The following is a 20,119-nucleotide window of genomic DNA, read 5'->3' as shown; positions in this document are numbered from 1 at the left end:
GGCATTACACAAAATTAGGCAGATGGAGGCTTCAAAACCAGTGGCTTGAAATCATTTTAATAAAATATGCTGTGTTCTTTGGCAGTGCTGGGATGGAGGAAAAGTTAAGTAGCTTCCTGTCATCAGATCTCCCTGAGGACAGCCTTGAGGGGTCATAATCACCAGCTGGGTTCTTTTCCTTCTGCCTAGCTGATTCCCACGTCTTTACCAGTGAAGCATTTAGCTTATTTAGGGTGATATCAATACAATCAGTTTTATTCCTTAGCACCTTTATCAGCCTTAGTTTTGTTTGTTTGGCAGGAGCATTTAGAAGTTTGTTGAATGAATGAAGAATAAACGGTTACAATGATTTTGTCTCTCTTTAGCACCTCATCAGTCATTCTACTAAAAAAAAAAAAAGATTGATTTTTCTCTGTCTCTTTTTCTTCCAATGCCACTATCTCTTTGCTTCCTTCATCCTAGTTTACTTAGGAATGAACATCATATATCGCCAGGAAAAAAAAGCCATGCTTGTTAAATTCAGGACATGGCTTTGATGATTAGTCAGAAATAACAGGATCATTTGTTTCTAATTCTGATTTCAACCTAACTATGCAAAGTGAATAAATATTCTTAGTCCAGCTGAAAATCCCAGCCCAGGAGACACTGTATGTTCTTCCAGATGAAAACATAACCTGCAGACAATGAGTTGCCTACGTATGTAGGCTCTATTTTGTCTGTCTCTGTAACCTTATTTACTCATATCATATAGTGGTTAGAACACAGACACTCAATGTATGTTCATTGAATGAGATACTCCTGTATTTGCATGAGAACCCCCAGAATTCCTGCTTCACATCTGTGGTGAGGCTGTGTTCCCAGGCAATGTCGATGCTGCTAGTTGCAGGAAAATGGCTGTCCTATATTTAATCAGGTTTAATCTTTGCATTGACTTAATAAGCCTTCATTGTTAACTCAGTCTCTACCACACACCACCAACATGCATTTTACATACGACCACACTATTTATCCTTTGGGTGGCAGAGTGGCTCAGTTTTACTTTCCAGAAATGCTAAAGGAATAATAAGTCAGTGTTCTTTTGATTTGCCTGGTGATGCAGAAGCAATTTCAGAGGATAGAGAGTTCCACTTTAATATCTGGGATTTTTAATTTAAAATGGTCAAAGCCTACGGAAAGCTAGATGGAACCATGGCGATCTCAGTGAGGAGGCAGACAGGATGATGTGAAATGATAACTAAAGAAATGTCAGAGGTACTCTATCTTATTGAAAGCAGAGGGAAAACACTGTGCTTTATAAACTGTCATTGATAATGGATTAGTAACAATTCAGTAGCAGGAGAAAACAGAGGCAGTTTATTAATGTGGAACCCAAGTTAACTTTCCTCACTATTAGGAAAAATCACAAAGAGATTAAATAATTTCATATTAATTCTTCATGAAAATTGTTTTGTTTTGTTTTTTTAATTCAGTGTGCTTCAATTAAGTTATCTGAACCCTAATATTATGATTAACATTTTTTTTAATGTTGTATTTTATTTATTTATTTATTTTCATTTTTAGCTGAGCCATCCTGCCACCTGTCGGCAGCTCAGCTCAGGCCAGGAATCGAACAGGCGACTCTGTTGCTCAGAGCTCGCACTCTTGGGCGACTGAGCCACTCGGCCGGCCCTTAATGCTGTATTTTAGAACATGATTCGGTTAGTAAAAATTCTCTTTAGGGCATAGGAATTAACCTGATAGTCAAAAGTTTGTTTGCCTACTCACCAAACAGCAGTGAATTTATTGATTGCACTGTCTTTCATCATTAACATCATTGTTTTCCCTCCTTGATGTAGTACACTTATTAGATAAAGCTTATTTTTATAGGATTCCAGTTTGATATTTGTTGCATGCAAGATAGAGCGATTGTATAGGACATAGACCTGTGAAACATATAGAACCTCACTTGTGGTAGTTAAATGCCTTTCTATTTTTAGTATTGAAGGTTTTTACTGAAAAATGTAGACCATCTTTACACGCAGTGGGTAGCATGGTGGTTGGTGTATGTGGGTAAGAGAAACAGTACATTTTCCTTGAACGCTATACTCAACCCACTCCCTTTTTAAAAGTCCGAATTATATCATGTCCATTCTTACATCTTCCTCTAGACTTGATTTTGCCTACTTTTCCCACTTTATCATTATTTTTTTAAAGTTAACCTTATAATGGTTTCAAAGATTGTTAGTAACCTTTAAATACATTTTTCTGGGTAGAATATTGAATGACTAATATATACTGTACGTTTTGGGTCACTTACACTTGGTCTGTCTTAAATGGAAAGTGCAGGTTAAAGGCAACAGACATAAAAAGATTAATACAGTTAAGGTAGTGAAAAATTATCCACAAAGTAACTGAATGGTTAAGCTTCTTATAGAATATTCTATTTTATATTTATATATCTGTTTTCCTTTGCTATAATAATAAAAAGATGAGTGGTTAAATTTGGATTAAATATAACCCCAAACAAATTTATATTTGCTTTTAAAAAAGAAACATATTATGCATAAAGGCAGACATTTTAACATGGATCCTGCCGGCCCGTTAGAATCACCTGGGGAACATTGGGAGGGAGGGACCATTCTGGGCCCCATCAGATTTAATCCCTCTGGGACTGGGCATTTCTGAAATATACCTTTCAAAACTGAGCCTTGTATTCCCCTTCCTGTGTTACCCTGTGTAAGACTCCTGAGATTCTGCTATGGCAAGATTGGGAGGAAATGTATATATTCAACAAAGCAGGGTATGAATAAGTGAGGGTTCATTGGAAAAGCATCTTTTTTTCATAACGTAATACATAGCAGCTGGCTGTGCTCTGCTGACACGTGGGTCTTTGCAGCCCTCTCAAGCGGATCCTTTATTTCCATATCCTACAGACCACAAAGCTTAGAGGAAGTCTTTGTGGCCATTCTTGCTCCCTGTTGCCACATCCAAACTATTTCTTTCTCTTGCTATTTCTTTTCTTTTTTCTTCAAGAAGGAAAGCATAGACAAACACACACCATGAGATCACACCATCAGATATCCTCCCCACTGCTAACCATCGTCTGCCCGTCTCCCTGTCGCTCTCATTCATTGAAAACTCGCATTGACTTCTTCACGTCTAATACTCTGACTTCAGCATCCACATGGGTGGTCCAGCCATGACCTGTCCTCTCAGGGTCGTGTCCTCCACATTTAGAGCCAATACTGGCCACTCCCTCGCATCAATACTAGTAAACTTAGCCCTCCAAAAATCTTAGTCCCAAGCTTTCTACTCCGACTAACAGCTATCCTTGCAGCTCTTTCTGGATGTGTCCTCATTTCTACAAGTCTTAAACCTCATTGATACTTCCAGCCTTGTCACCCTACTATCATTTGTAATTTACTTCATATTCTCACTTTTCTCCTTTCCCCATTGAATTTCATGGCTCTAAACTTTTTTTTTTTTTTTTTTTAGCTGAGCCATCCTGCCACCTGTTGGCAGCTCAGCGGCTGCTCAGCTCGGGCCTGGACTCGAAACGCTGTTGCCCAGAGCTCAAACTCTTGCGCGAGCTCTTAACCAACTGAGCCACTCGGCCGGCCCTTTATGACCCTAAACTCTTACTGCCTCTCCCTCTAAACTCTCTTAGGCATTTTTAACCCAGTCCTGTAACCTCTCCTGCTGAAACTCCAACTCTAATCAGAGCTGCCTGCCTTCCTATTTCATGTGTGCAGTGCAACAGCAGGTATATGTGACTGAAGAAAATCCAGCAGTCATGGTATCCTCGCCATTGGTTTTAAATCGGTGGTTCTCAACTGGCAGCTATGTCACTTCCCGCCCCAAAAGCACATTCTGCACTGCCTGGAGACTGTTCTGGTTGTCACACCAGGGTGAGTGCCACTGGTACCTAGTGGGGAGAGGCCAGGGATATTGCTAAACACGGCACTGCTGCCCTGTTTCTTCACGCTCCTTCACAGCACGTCGACTTGACAAAGGTCCATTCTCACTGTCTCCACTCCCTTGCCTCCTTTTGTTCCTTCAGCCTTCTCTAGTAAGGCTCCCAGGCCTCCTCTGCTATAGAAACTAATTGTGTCAAGATGAACAGCTCCTATTCCACAGTCAGTGGCCACTTTTGCTCCTAGCAGCTTCGGCTTAGTTGACCACATCTGTGTTTCTAAAAACCTTCCTTATATTTGGAGGAGTCCACGCTCCTGTTTTCTGTTTGCCTTACTGGCCACTCCCGCTTCTTTGGTGATGCCTGCCCTCTTCTGTCTGACCTCTACATAGCGAACTACCTAGAAATTCCATTAGCCGTATAAAGAGTTTAACTCTGAATCTTTTTTCCCCTTAAACTCTCTCCTTAAGCATTCTCATCTAATCTTGTGACTTTAAATAGGATCCAGATGCTAATGACGTTGAACTAATACCATTAGCTGTGATATCTCCTCTTGAGATTTAACTACCTACCTACTTGATATCTTTACTAAGACTCTAGTAGGCAGCGGAAACTCAGTATGTCCAAAATGGAATTCTTGATTCTCTGCCCCAAATCCTGTTCTTTCTTCATTGACTGTTTATCGTTTGGTAAATAACTATAGTTGCCTATTACTTAAGTAAGCTAAACCCTTGGTGACATTTAGTCTCTCTATGCTATCTCCCCAGCTCCATTGAAACCATCAGCAAGTGTCATCCACTCCATCTTCAGAATAAAGCCTGATGACCTTCCTCCATATTATTTCTTTTCCAACTGCACATCTGTGAAACAGTTCCCCCACCTCCCTTTTTATTCCCCACAAGATGGCCAGTGTGAGCTTTCAAAAATGCATTTCTGAGCATGTCACTCCACTCATTAAACTCAGTTGCTTCTCAGCAAATTTAGAATAAAATCACACCTTAGGATGACTCCTTTCCCATTCTATTAACCTTTGACCACTTTCCTGTTTTTCTTCATTTTTTAAATATTTTACCAGTCAACTAGATATGATATTATCTTCTTTTTTAAAAGATCTTATTGAGAAATTGGGGGAGAGGGACAGCCAAGTTGTTGTCCTTCAGTCTTAGTTGTGGAGGGCGCAGCTAGCTCAGCTCCAAATCCAGTCGCCATCTAGCCACCCGTCGGCAGCTCAAGACAGCTCAGCTCAAGGTGCCGTGTTCAATCTTAGTTGCGGGCAGGTGTAGCCCACTATCCCATCCGGGAGTCGAACCTGCCGGCAACCTTGTTGTTAGGAGCATGTGCTCTTACCAGCTGAGCCATCCTAACACCTGTTGGCAGCTCAGCTCAGGCACAGCTCACTGGCCCACCTGGGACTCTAACTGGCGACCCTGTTGCTCAGAGCTCACACTCTTAACCAACTGAGCCACTCGGCCAGCCCAGTATTATCTTCTTTATCAGTTTATTGTGTGAGCCCCCAGCCTCCTCCAGAATGTAAGCTTCATGAATGTGGGGACCTTGTTTGTTCAGTTCACCACTATATTCTTAGTGCCTAGAACAGTGGATAGAGTGAGTACTCAGTAAATATTTGTTGATTGAATGGATAAAATGATTATGAGTAGAAGAAGAGTAAGATCTGTGATATGCTTTTTATCAGTTCCCATAAGGAAACCAGTAACTTAAAGTTGAGTGAAAGCTATTAACTATTTTACTTTCTTTTTAAGACAATAAGTGAGTTAGGGCCTAATTTGATTAGAAGATTACGTTAAGGTAGAGGTTTTCATTTTAGTACCTCTTGATTTTCATGGGCAATATAAAATCCAAGAATGATGATAAAAGAGGTCATTTGAGATTGATATGGATACTTACATTTGTCTACAACTTCCATTATTACAGTTCAAGTATTAAATAGTTTTGATGTAACAGGTTGTGCTTTTTTATATTATGGATAGGTAGATGGCTGGAATACAGAATCCCAACCTCTCTCCCCAAGAGAAGACAAGGTGCTTGTGTTGACACTTTTACTGAGACCAGCTAAAAACCTTCGTTGTCTGACACCAAAGCTTTCTTTACTCACATCTGTCCCCAAAGTCAGACCTGAGTCTCATTTTACCACTGTAGAGCTAAGGGACCCTTGAGAGCATAACTGCCCAAGGAGAGCGTGTTCTGGAGCTGAGGGGGGATTGTGCCCAGCACATACCTGTGCACACCTTTCCCCACAAGGCCCCGCCTCCGAAAATGAGCATTTGGAATAGTAACATTCTTTCTCCTTGTCTGGAGGGAAATGAAAAGCCTGAGGACTGGCGAGGATACACCTTTAGTTCATGGAGGGGTCAGCTTAATCCAAAAATGATACTATTTAAATATCTTGCCCATTTTTGATACTGTAGAGTACTGGCTATTTTCTTCTTCACTTGGGGTTGCTGCTAGTCAAACCAGTTGCTGCAGTTTCTAAAATTGTGTGATTAGCGTGCCTGGGGGATGCTCAGGAATGATTAGTGGGATGGCAGCATTTCTCTTGCACATTTACCCGTGACACCCTGAAGTGACCTTAGAATGGCAGAGTCTTGTCATCCGTTCGCAAAGACAGATCTTCATTGTTTAGTAAAATGCTAATTAGGTAGGAAGTGATTCTCCTTAGACCCCTTCGAAAAGAATATACTTACTAAAAACTGAGAAGAATGTCATTCTTAGATGGTTACTCCAAAAATTTGCTCTATAGTGTGGGACCTAGAAATAGCATCATATCAGGACCCCAGAATAAGATCCATTTTCAGGGCATGCGTTTCACTGAGACAGCTGGTGACGAGCCCCACATTCTGTCCTCCATGGGAGTAATAGAAATTGTTATCAAGATCTAGCTACCAGTATTTCTAGGAGCATCCTTGTTACAAGAAAGAACTGCAAAACTCTTAACACATTGCTAATGTTTTTTTATTTTTTCTTTCCTGTTCTCCTTAGGTATTCTAATCTGATTTTGAACTTGTTTTCCTTGATGGTGGATGCAAACATTCCCGACATTGCTCTTGAACCAGATAAAACTGTGAAAAAGGTAATTTTTATACGTCCTTAGAATCGCAGCCTGCTTTGCATATATAAAAGATGTTAGGGTTTTAACAACCAATTTCCCCTTGTTGCCCTGGCCCTAGAGTGACGTAAATAAGACAGAGACCTCGCGTATAACTTTTTTTCATATTCCTCTCAAGCCCTCTGCAGCCATCGCTGACCCCGTCCCTGTTCATACACCCACAGTCACATGAATAGGTCATTGTATCTAGAGAGAAAGCTTTCTACCTCAGCCCTTCCTCTTAACTGTTCCTAGTAGGATACCTGATTCCTGGCACTCCCAGGCTAAGCATGCTAAGGATCAGAAACAAAAGATTGTAATAGCATATAGGAGAGAGCAGCCGTTCTCTATCCTTCTGATCCATACCTGTGGTTACAGGGGTTTCTTACTGTGTCAGGAGAGCAGAGACCTGCTTTTTAAGTCACACCTGCAAAGGGAAGAACAAAGGAAAGCCGTCATGGAGATGAATAATTATTAAGAACCACCTTACCTTGAACTCCAGTAAGAGGTGGGAGGAAGGGTAGCAGATTTGAAGATCTGTGTCCAGATTGATTTCTGAGTCTCTGATTCATTGAGGGGGGAGAGGGGTGTATGTGAAGTTCTTTATTTACCCAAAGATAACATAAGATGATCTTAAATATCAATATAATTACTGCTGAACTTCAAAGAAAGATACTATAGCTTTTTAACTTGTAAAAATATAAAGTAACTAAAGGGCAGCAGCAGTGTCAGATGGAATCGCTCTGGTGGTTGAAACTCATTGTCACCAAAAGCCCTGAGTTCTGACATAAGTGACCCAGTATTATTAGAAAGGTACCCCTGTGGACGGAGCCTTGTCATAGTCCCTTCCAGCTGCTATAGCAAAACGCCAGAGGCTGGGTGGCTTATAAACCACAGAAATTTATTTCTCATGGTTCTGGAGGCTGGAAATCTGAGACCAGGGTGCCAGCATGGTCACGTGAGGATCCTGTTCAGATCCCAGACTCCTTGTGTCCTCACATGGTGGAAGGAACTAGAGAGCTCTGTGGGTCTTTTATGAGGGCACTGATCCCAGTCATGAAGGGTTTACCCTCATGACCTCAGCACCTCCCCAAAGCTACACTTCCTCATACATCGCATGAGGCGTTCGTATTTCAGCATAGATTCGGGGGAGGCACAAATATTCAGACCATTGCAAACATGGATGAGGCTAATCTCTTTAACGTAATTTTTAAGTCTTTGGCAAGCAGTAAGAGGTATTTTCATTTAAATAATACATCGTTTTGCCATTTAAGAAAATTATGCTCGTATTAGGATTTCATTTATTTTACCCAGCAATCACTGTTTCAATAACCACCTCTCTCCCCCACCCCATATAAGAAATAAACTACTTATTGCACTAGTTTTGGATATGGCTTACTTTTGTCATTTTATTTATTTTTTTATCAACTAAAGCTTATTCATCAAGAAATATAATTGGTTGATGAAAATTTCCTTAGCTACTAGTATAATTGATGGCTGCCCCATATTTCAAATGTTGCTTTTTTTGTACATTGCTGTATTCAGGGCCTGTTTTGCTGTTTATTTTAAACCCGTGTATCTCTGTCATATGTTCACTTTTCCCAGAAACTATTTATGAAAATTCTAACAGTATTTGTCAAACTGGGCTGTCCAGTTTCTTCTGCCAATTAAGTTATGCTCTGTGGCTGGCTGAGTGGCTCAGTTGGTTAAGAGCTCACTCAAGAGTGCAAGCTCTGAGCAACAGGGTTGCTGGTTTGATTCCCAGCCCGAGCTGAGCTGCTATAGGTGGCAGGATGGCTCAACCAAAAAAAAAAGTCATGTTCTTGTTCTTATTAGATCTTTTTGTTACAGTTTGCATTCTCTTTTAGAAAAATAATTATTTTATTAAGGACAGTGTCCTTTTATTACCAGCTATTTTTTAACATATGAAGAAACCACTTTATGAAGAAAAAAAAGCATGTACATTAGTCATTTTTCTTTAGACTAGTACCACCTACCTGTTTATTCTAGTTTCAATTGAGTGAACCTTGACAAAAAGGTATTTCATCATATTTTTCCCCAAAAGTGTATTTCAGAAAAGGTGTCTTTGTTTTCTGCTGTTTTATCAAGAATGTAAAGTAATCAATTGCAGCATAAATTTGACATTAAAGTCATAATAATATTGGAAACTTATGCTGGAATGGGCTAAAATTTGCTTCATATTGACTGGCTTTTTAAACAAGTAGAAGTAGATTTTTATACTTTGATGAAATCATGCTTGCTGACATTACTTTGTAGTCTTACTATTTGGAAAATTTCTGCATTGACCTTATGAATGGAAGCCAGCTAGAGAAACAGAGTAGCACTGTTGAGAATGAAGTCTTGAGGGAAGTACAGATTTTAAATTATTTGAGTAATCATAACAACGTGCAAAAATATTTTCCTGTCTCTAGAACTTATTTAAATATATATCAAATTTGTTTCATTTTTTTGAAACTGATTATTTATATATGGAATATATGTTTTTGTTAATTGGATTTGCATATTTTTTAGAAAACACAATTGCCCCAAAATGTAAGATGGGTTCACAGTTTAAAAGGTAGTCCTTAATCACAAATATCAGTGAGGAACTGGCAGTGGGTCAGTGTGCCACTTGTGGCTTGGTGCTTTTAGAAGCTTGTTCAAAAGTTGTTTTAATCCTTTAATAATTTAGAGCACAGTTATCTCAGTAGTCTAATAAAAATAATACTGATAAAAGCACAGTGTTATAGTGCTAACATAACTAAAGCATACTTGATGGATTTCCAACAATGAGCAAACTGATTATAGTAGCTTTTTTCTTAATAATTTTTATATGAAATATTTAAGTCATAAAAAATATGATTGCTCATATAACACCCATTAACTACAACCCATATTTAACAAATATTAACATTTTGCCCTATTTGCTTTAAATCCTCTTGTATTAATGAATCAAAATACAGTTAGCATTGAATTGCACTCACCTGCATTCCTCTATCGCAAAATTTTTTTTCCCACAGCTTGAGTATATCCTTTCCATGAATATTTTTTATACTTCATTCATTCACCCAGCAGTATTTATTGAGGTGTTTATTATGTGCCAAATACTGTCTTAGTGTTTGAGTTACAGTAATACTAAACAAAACAAAATGTCCTGCCCTCATGAAACTTATCTTCTAGTAAGGGAAATAGACAAGAAACAAGATAAAGTAGGTAAAATACAGAGGATGCCAAAGAAATGTATACACATTTAAGAAAGGAAAAACCTGTATTAAAATTTTAATACTCAATATATATCGAGTATTCAACAAAAGATGAATGCCAGTCATGTGTATACATTTTTTGGGAAGCCCCGGTATATGGTATATTAATAGTGATCATTGTTACAGAGAAAAACAATAAGAGGGAAGAAATAAAATATTGGGTTGATAGTGGTGTTGGAAATTTTAGATTTGGTGGCCAGCAAAGGCCTCACTGACAAGGTGTGTGTCCGCCCTTTTTGAATAAATTAAAAGATATTTTATAAACCTGTAGTATGGAAATGAGACTTCTTAGTCAGATTCTGTAGAATGTACTAGTGAATGAAGAAATGTTAAAATATTTGGGACAGAAAACGTAGTCCCCAGCAAATCATTAACTTTGCTACTAGAGAGAGTGTGTTGAAAGAAGACAGTTATCTATATTTTCAAGGAATTTAAAACTTTTCTTACCCTTTTAATACATATGAATCTCTAGTCAGAAAAAAATAGGTTAAGAAAACGTAGAACTAGTTTAATAGATAAACGTGACTGCTTGACAAAGTTTTTTCATTATGTATTCTTTTAAATCAATAACAAAGACGAAACACTTTAAACTGGTAACAAGTTGTTCAAAGTAATTTAATGAGATAATACTCTTTTGTGTTGAAAAATTAAATGGATGTGTTTGCCTTTAAACTGATTTTTGTGTTGTTTTTTTTTTTTTGCTAAGCTGTAAAACAAAGAAATTATGTATTACAGGCAGCTAAAAATTATCTGAAGATCTATTTCAGATGGCCTGTAAAATTAAATTACCTTTGGTACCTAGAAAATTAATAAACATAGAATCCATAATATCCACTCCCATGGAATTTGACAATGTAATTTTTGTTTCTTTAATAATATTCATATGTCTAATTAGAAACAATTCTTTACAGCATTGATTCTCTTTTAGCAATAGTTGGATGGGGCTTCAGTTTTCATCTTTTTTTTTTAATTACTCTTTATATTAAACTGTTGTTTTTTTTTTGAAGTAAGGGATTGTTTTTTATTCTGGTGCAGCTCAAGTAATCAAATGAACACAGCAATAAAATAATATTAGATTAAAACTGTTCCTTTCACCTCTGTAACTGAAAATTGTTCTTTTGTTGTAATTACTTTTGTGATTAAATTATTGGGAAATGAATACAGGGAAAAACATTTTTTCTAATTCACATACTTTGAATAAGAAAAATTTAAAAGGGAATGTCTGCCTTTATTTTAATGAAAGTTACTATTATTTCAGACATGCTAAGCACTAAATTATTTTAAGCAAAAATGTTTCTGTGTTAATGAATGTTAAATTAATCTCAAAATGGTGTATTTTGAGCTTTCAAAGACAAAGGGTAAAAATTAGGTATAAATGAAATCATTGTACTCCTTATGAAAGACAATATAATTTCTCTGTAATTGCGTTGCAGTGTTTTGTTTGGGAAATCGCTCTGCACACCTATCAGTGTGGGTGGCTACAAGAAGAGTGTTCATCATAATGCTGTTCCAGACAAAATGTAATACTTAGTACTAAAGGGAGTGTTAGGGGTTGGGTTTGTGGGTGTGCGCGTGCACATAGAATTTGCAGTTTAAACGTTGTGCAACTCCAGTGTGGTCCAAGAACTTTAGGCTGAATCTATGGGATTTATTTTATTCAAATTCACATTTAGTAAATTGCCCCTTAGAAATAAAAGGAAGTCTCATATTTTCCTTTGGTGTGCAAAGCATATGTAGACTGGGAGAGCCTTGCTTAGCGGTTAGTTCCCCTAACCTCTCACAGCTTTGGTCTGACCTCTGAGTAGAGTCACAGATCACAGGTTGGGTGAGGTTTCTTATCCTTCTACATACTTAGATAATTCCTAATTATGGTCCCCAAAAGAATCTTCTGGCACATGGAGTTATGTCTCATTGCCAGAAGAGTGAAGTATAAAAAGGAAAGTATCCGTCATCCAAGATTTATCAGAAGAGCAGATATAATAGCCAGGATCTTGTTTCTTTAGGTTGTCTATCTTTCACATCAATGTGTTAAATCCTCAGGGACAGATTAGAAAAAATACAGTTTTAAGTTAGTCTTCAAATATAGGAAAACATATTGCTCATTTTTTTATTTGATGATCATTATTTAAGTTTTTATTTGATGATCATTAAATGTTTCATTTATTTGTAAATGTGACGGTGCCAAAATTTCAATAGAAAAATATGCTACTGAGTCTCCAGTTTTGTTTTCTTTTAAGTATCCAAATTGAGGTCCATGAAGTTAGAAAAAAAATATGATATGACAGGTCTCATTTTGAAAGCAGAGAACTCAGATGATTTGGTTCTGTGCTTTGTAGCAGATAATAAATACTTGATTGGACATTAGCAACTGGTAATTCGTTAACATACAAAGAACTCAGTAAACTTGAGGAACACTACTCTGATTGCATAAGGTTGGCACCAGTACTGTCCATCAGTTATAGTGGATGCCTCTGGTGAGAAATGCCTATGCTTTTATTTAAAACACATGCTGCCAACAATGTATACTTAGTAAATCTTTCAGAAGATTGTAGTGTCAGGCTACGATAAAAAATGTTATCTCTACTTAAAAGGCACTAAGTGTAAAAACAGTATCTTAAAATGAGATTTGGATATATCAGAGACTTTCTGTCACTTGCTAGGAAGGGCTCATTGGGTAGCAAGTGTGTTTCCTTAATTGCAATCTCTCTAGAATCATTTTGCTTGAATGATAGTCTGTAGAGCATGCAGATTTTGCCAATTATAGCATCTTGTGAGAAATGGGGGTTTTTTGGGGTAATGTTTCACATTAATCCTTACATCATTATTTGATTATGAATGGAAAATTGAAATGAGCAGGTAGATAACTTAGTTGACAATAGCCTGATATTTCAAGAGAATAAATACTTACCTCCCCGGCACAATTTGAAAGGCTACACTGTGCTTTAGTGTTGGAACTAGAAAAGTTAGGTTGCCTTTATTTGGTAAACAAATAAAAATAGCAGTATTTACAGGCTACATACAATACAAAATTTCCAGATTAAAACCTCTCCCATAGTCCAATACAAAAATGATGCAACCACATGTAAAATCTGTCCTTTTTATTATTGGCAAAAAGGATGTTAATTGAGACCATCTTTAGAAGATTATAACTTTTCAAGATTTGAAACCATGCTTATAATACTCTGTAAAATTATTTTCAGTTTTTTAAAACATTACCAATATTTTATGCTTTTAAAGATAGACATCTTTAAAACATAAAGTGATAATATTAAGTTTGAAGTTTTTGGCCTAGATTGTTTTCTCCGTATTAAGAATTAAAATAAGCAAAAATTTCAAAAAATTTAAAAGAGAAAACTGAGTAGATTCTGGTAGATTTAAAAAGATAGGCCTTTAAATATAAGCATTCATTTCTATCTGTAAGTCAAATTTCAATACAATTGTATAAAATGTATGAAATGGATTTTACTTTTAGTTTATAAATGAGGGTTTTAAAAGGACAGTGATAATCACTAATTTTTATCATCTAGCAATTAGAAATTCGAAAACAACAAGGAAGCAATTGGATTTCTAATATCATTCCATATTTTAAAATAAGAGACTGATTTTAAAATAAGAACAGAAAAATTGAAACTATTTTATTTTGCCTCATCTACTTCCAACTGCCTAAGGCTAGGATCTCGATGCGGTGTGATCAAACAATACGGTGAATGTCTAAATTAAAAAAATATATTACAGTAGAAGACTTGCCATTAATTCCCCTCGCTTCGAACACACTTATCCCATCATTCTTGCCACTTTCTGAAGCAGTTCTGGAAGTCCTCTTTTGTGAGTGTCTTTAGTTGCGCTGTCATGGCTGCCTCATTGTCCTGAATTTTTTTGACTTTGGGGAAGAGCCAGAAGTCGCATGGTGCCAGATCCAGTGAATAAGGTGGATGAGGACACACCCTATTGTTTTTATTGGACAGAAATTGCCATATCCCAGAAGCGATGTGTGACACAGTGTTGTCATGATGGAGGATGATCTATGACACGCTTTAAAACACTCCTTCTCTCATCCAAAGCTCACACTTGACTGCTGTTACTAAGGTTCAGTGTGCCGCTTCCTGTATTGAAGATCCCTGCCTTTCTGTTGGACAGCACTCAGCAGCAGCATTCACCGTATTTTTTTATCACACCTCGTATTAAACACATTCCAAAGCTTTTGCCAGTTATAGGGAATCTTTCATCATGGCACATACGGCAAGTGATGTTTTGGTTGGTTGCTGTCCAACGTCCACTTGATTTCAAGCTTAATAAGAACCAGCTGGCATGTGGCTAATATAAAAGCCTGTAAAATTTATGATCAACTTGAAATGTAGCATCCAAATGAAGAGAATCATTAATCCTACCATATTCTATATCATTTCTAAACTGTGTTTAAACTTCAAGGTGAATACAGACACACCACATAGTCAGGATGTATAAATGCTGTTAGAAAGATGTGAGGAAGGTGTTATCAGGATATTTAAAGTTTTGGCAACTGTGACAAAGAAAAAAGGGTAAATTTGTATGAGTAACTTGGAAAATCAAGACTGAAAAGAAGGAATACATGTTTTATCAATAGTTCACTGGCACTTTTAGATAATTTGAGCAGCTGGTAATAGCAATGGTAAAATGGGCTCTTCAAAATATAGTTAGTGGCCCACTGATGAATATAGTTAGTGTCCGAGTGACTGTCTTGCAGAGAAGCTGTTGTGTTTCCTGTGAATGGTTGGTGGTTGGGATGGTTCAAATATAGCACAAGGTTGCTAGGGGATGTTAGCGTGAAAGTGGTGATTGCGTTTGCAAGATGGAGATCTTGACACTATGAATATTAATTTGTTTCCCTTGTTCTTCTGGTGTATCCCCAATGCACTGAGCATTAGAGTACCCTATTTCAAAGACAAAGCCACTGCTCCAGATAGCTGTTTTTTAATATGGTTTAAAAAAATTATATATATATATATATATATATATATATATATGTTATTTGGAATCACTGAGGAGTAACCACCAACAGCCATAAACAAAAAAGGGTGTTTACCATTGAAAGACAAACTGCAGAGGCTGAGAAATGCACGTTTATAACCTTTTACTTTTTAAGACACTCTCCAGATTATTTTGGACGCAGCCTGCTTAATGAGGCACAAGAGGATAGCCCAGAAGTTAGGAGACAATTCTAGAAAGATGAAAGTCACAGTTATGAAATCCAATCCCCTCACCTGCATATAAAATTTCCCCCCATCCTGACTGAGTGAAATCATGCAGACCCACTGGTCCCAGGGGAGCAGGAAGCAGTGGCCAGAAGCTAAAAGCACTGAGCAATTTTATGCTGTGGACTACCACTGGGAGGACAAGAGTTTGGGTTTGCTTTCAGCCACACTCACTGCCTGCTAGAATGAATCTTCACAGGAATACAACAAGATTCAGAATCTCTATAACATTAAACATATCTGATGTTTAATAAAATATCACTAGATATGGGAAGACAAGGAAAAATGGGACCCACAGTCAATGAAAAAAAAAGCACTCAGTAGAAATTCACTCTGAGATATCCTAGATGTCACAGTTACTAGAAAAGGACCTTAAATAAGCTATTGTAAATATTTTCAAGGACTTAAGGAAAACTAAATGCGTAATGACTGCACAGATAGTGCAGAGAAATAAAAGCTAGGAATTAAGAACCCAAATGAAAATTCTAGAGCTGAAAGTATAGGAGTGAAATATTAATTGGATAGCTTTAAAAGCAGATTGGGTATGGCATTAGGAGTAGTCAGTGAATTTAAAGGTAAATCAATAAAAATTATATAATCTGAAAAACATAGAATGTAGCTTGAAGAAAATGATTAGAGCTCTGACGATGTAGGGGACAGTAACAAAGTCAGTATATGTGATATCAAGTCAACCATTTATATGAAGTTAACCTTTGCTATAAAAGAAAATCTTTTCATATTTGATAAATAGGTAACATTTTCTTTATATGCCAAATTCTGTTTGTAATTCTGTTTGAATTATGTTTGTAATTCAAGCACTTACAAAAGAATGCAAGTTCTGATAAATTGGGCTAAAGTTATATTCTGATTTATTCTGCCTTGTAGTTTTTTGAAGTCTTCATAAATAGTTCCAAAATTGTCAAGACATGACAATTGGAAGTAAAGGAAAATAAAGGATTAAATTCAAGGAACGTGTTTGTCATTAACTGGGACCCAGAAATGGGAGAGCTAGTTCATTGAAGATATACCCTGAGATCTCACTCACCGAATTTTCTTTTACTTTGTATGTCTACCACTCCTTGACCCCCCTTATTCTGAGCCTGCAGACCTGTCAGATCCTCTGATGCCTCCAATTCAGTAAAGGGACACGGACGCTGAGCTAGAGCCATGGGTTATGTCGGTCCTTCCTAGTTTTCTAGTAGTTTTACTTTACAGAGAAATACTAAATGTGGACTACTTTTTATCCACTTGGAAATCCCATTTTTCTCTTAGCCTGTCTTTCAGACATATTTGTGGATCATTACAGGAGGAGAAAGGAGTAGAGCGTAATGGTTATGTGCAGCCGTCTGACATTGCCTGGAAGCATGAGTCCATTATCATCAGTTAATGGTCCCTGGGTTGGCTTCATAAGTCTGTGTACCCCAGTTTCTGCATCTTATAGATGGAGATGTTATCCACCTCAGAGCCACCTGCGAATCAAGTGAAATCTTCCTTGTATGGTGCTTTGCACAAAGTAGCCATGCAGTAACACTGACTTACGTTGTAGGGAACCATTGTCACTCATATCTCTAGTACTAATTTTTCTAGTACTTACTGAGAATCAACTGTAACTTTAAATATATAAACTAAAGGAAAATTTCTCTGTCTGGAAATTATAGACCAATTGAAGTCGTTCTTTGAAGTACAGGGAATGAGTATAGGCAAGGAGACATTTTAGAATATGTAGTTTAGTTTATTTTGCCAATGATTGACACAGTTCCTGTTCCTATATAGGCAGTGAGGGGAGGGAGAATATTAGTGTAATTTCACCTCACTATATCCATGTCACAAAGAATGAGAGGAAAAGTAAAGGAGATTGTTAATAAAAAATCACAATTTAAAACTTATATGGTAATTCTAGATTTGATATGCAAAAAATGATGCACACTTTTGAGTTTAAAGAATGGGGTTTTTAGGGGTTTTTTTAAATCTACTTTTAAACCTGCAGGGCCTAACAGAATCATATTTTCTATTTTTCTTAAAAATAATGTTTGCAATCAACAAGGATAGGGTGATATGAAGAACATATAGCAGAAACAAACTCCCATACTCAACAGCATTCCATACTCTTTGTAAGTTGCAAATCATTTATTGGAAATAGAAATAGCTCATAATCTATTGTAATGTCCACATCAGTTTAATTCTGTATCTTCCAAATATGTTCTTCTTTATTCAGAAGACTAACAGACTGTGCCCTTGTAGGTCCAGGATAAATTCCGACTAGACCTGTCGGATGAAGAGGCGGTGCATTACATGCAGAGTCTGATCGATGAAAGTGTCCACGCTCTGTTCGCTGCCGTGGTAGAACAGATTCACAAGTTCGCCCAGGTAAGTTCGCTGGGGGCAGTGCCGTTACCGCAGCTTCTTCACGTTCCCCAGAGTCCTCAGAGAGCTACACTTTTCTCCTGCCAACTGGTGTCTTTTCTGGGGTTTTTTTGGTCAAGCCTTTTATTACATCTCACCAGCCAGCTGATCTGAATATGGTCCATGAACGATTAACTCTAAAACATTCCACTTGAATTTTCTTAGTGGAATGTGAAATTGTGTAGTCAGTTGGGAGCGAGTGCCAACACAGGCGTATCTGTCCTTTGTAGTCAGTGGTGATTATAAACCCCTCTTGAGACTGATTTGGGATCTAGCAGAAGCCTTGGCAAGTGAAACTTCAACACTTGTTGGTTTTGGGGAATGGTGACGTGCTGGGAAAGGAGTTTCGAAGTGGAGAAAAGCTGAAAAGGTCTATCCGTAGACTGCCTGTTAGCAGAATCTCTCATACAAATGTCTCGGGGAAAACCTTTTCACACTAGGCGTTGATGGTAAACTCAGATTTAAAACCTACTTTAGTTACGAATTCCATAATGAGGATGGTTATAAAAATGGTTAGCAAACAGAAAAACGTGGCCGCTTTCCTCTCCCACACCTTCCCATGCCTTCCTGACTTTACACATTCGGTTAAGTTCAGCTAGCAATACTTTCACTAGCTACCCAAGCCCAAAGCCCATCTGCTTTGACTTCTCCCTCACCCGGTATCCACTATGTCATCAAGCCTTGTTGGTTTCTTTAACCATTTCTTTAATTATCCTTTTCTATCATTTTCTGACTAGTAACGTTTTAATCTACAGTCAGTCAGTCCCCGGTTTATGAGGGTTCAGCTTAAGATATTTCAACTTTACCATGGTGTGAAAGCTGCACTCATTCAGTAGAAACCGTACTTTGAATTTTGAATTTTGATCGTCCCCTGGGCCAGCGGCCTCTCACCGTGCTGTGCTCTAGCCCGAGCAGCCGCTCCACTGCATGGCCGCTGGCTTCCAAGAGGAGGGGACGGGAAAGCAGAGGCAGCCGTTCTCTTAAAGCAAGCCACAAGGCCAGGCCAGAGTCACCGGACGAAGACACACGTTCTGCCTCTTGATGGGAGGAGAGGGATGCAGAGGGGAGAGGACTTAAGTGTGTCAGCTTTGAAGACTTCACTGCCACTCACCTAACACGCCCCAGCTAAAGGTCTGAGTTTCAAGTTCTGTAAAACGAACTCGTGGCGCACTTTATGTTACTGGTCTAGTTTTGAACTTCTGTTATCAATTTGCATAAGATGTTTGCAAATGTTGCTTTTTTAGCTGAATCTAAGACTAGAATGACGATTTTTCTTATTTCTCTGTATTAACAGTAGAGGAGAGGAAGAGCCTGATGAAAGGGGACCGTGCTATGATTTGGGGGAGTAGTAATAGAGGGACCTTGGTTCACCAGTGTCTCTGGATCTCAGTTTGCACATCTATAGTGATTGATATTGAGGGTAAAAACTAACATAAATTTATTCTAATGTCAGAGATATACAAAATTTAATTGCTTTCCATATACAAAGCTAATATTGACTACCGCAAAGACTAAATGAATGAAATCCCACCCCCTGCCCCAGTAGTTAAACTGTGAAGGGTGTTCAGAACTAAGAGTCATTGCTGTGTAGCACGCACAGAGAAAGTATGAATGTGGGTGATCAATTGATTACAGAGATGGGCACACTCTTAAATTAGACACGAGAAGGGTCATTTTATACCCATTAACTAGTAGATGGTTATATTTTGGGGGAAAGAAACATTAAGTCTGTTTCCTGGATTTCTATTTTCCAGTTCTTCAGTAAAATAGTAGATAAGATGTAGAAATCCTGGATAACTTGTTATTTAGAATTACTTTGGCCGTGGTTACAGATTTTTTTGGACTAGGAGATAGTCTTAATAACAAAATAGCATAGAAAAACAAGGCAATAGCGACATGAAAATAAAAATTCAGAGCAAATACCTGGATGATTCCAGCAACCTCAGGACTGGTCAAAGTAGAGGCTTACACAGGGAAGCCTGGGTATTTACGCGGGTAAAATTTTACAGATTGTATTTCAGCTATCTCGTTTATAATGACAGATACAATATTTGGGATAGTACCTGGGACTGCAGCTTTACTTTATTTGAACTTTGTACTTCATTTAGTGCTTCCCCATTTTTTTTTTTTAATTGGGGAATTGGGGAAGGGGAACAGACAAGTTGCTGTCCTTTTGTTCTTCAGTCTAGTTGTGGAGGATGTTGCTTCACTGGCCCAAGTTGGCACC

General features: G+C 37.7%; 1 protein-coding gene across 1 annotated transcript in view; it reads left to right on the top strand.

The window, feature by feature from the left end:
- The window catches only part of PIK3C3 (phosphatidylinositol 3-kinase catalytic subunit type 3), a 144,965-nt gene that overhangs the window by 117,435 nt on the left and 7,411 nt on the right, over positions 1-20,119 (top strand). Inside the window, exons 21-22 of the mRNA XM_019637896.1 lie at positions 6,890-6,980; positions 17,731-17,856. Coding sequence (XP_019493441.1) covers positions 6,890-6,980; positions 17,731-17,856 — 217 coding nt within the window. The remainder of the gene's footprint in view (positions 1-6,889; positions 6,981-17,730; positions 17,857-20,119) is intronic.

This window comes from Hipposideros armiger, unplaced genomic scaffold, assembly GCF_001890085.2.
Source record: "Hipposideros armiger isolate ML-2016 unplaced genomic scaffold, ASM189008v1 scaffold_36, whole genome shotgun sequence".
In the NCBI taxonomy this organism is placed as follows: domain Eukaryota; kingdom Metazoa; phylum Chordata; class Mammalia; order Chiroptera; family Hipposideridae; genus Hipposideros; species Hipposideros armiger.
Note: the sequence above shows the minus strand (reverse complement) of the source record. Positions and strands in the feature narration are given on the sequence as shown.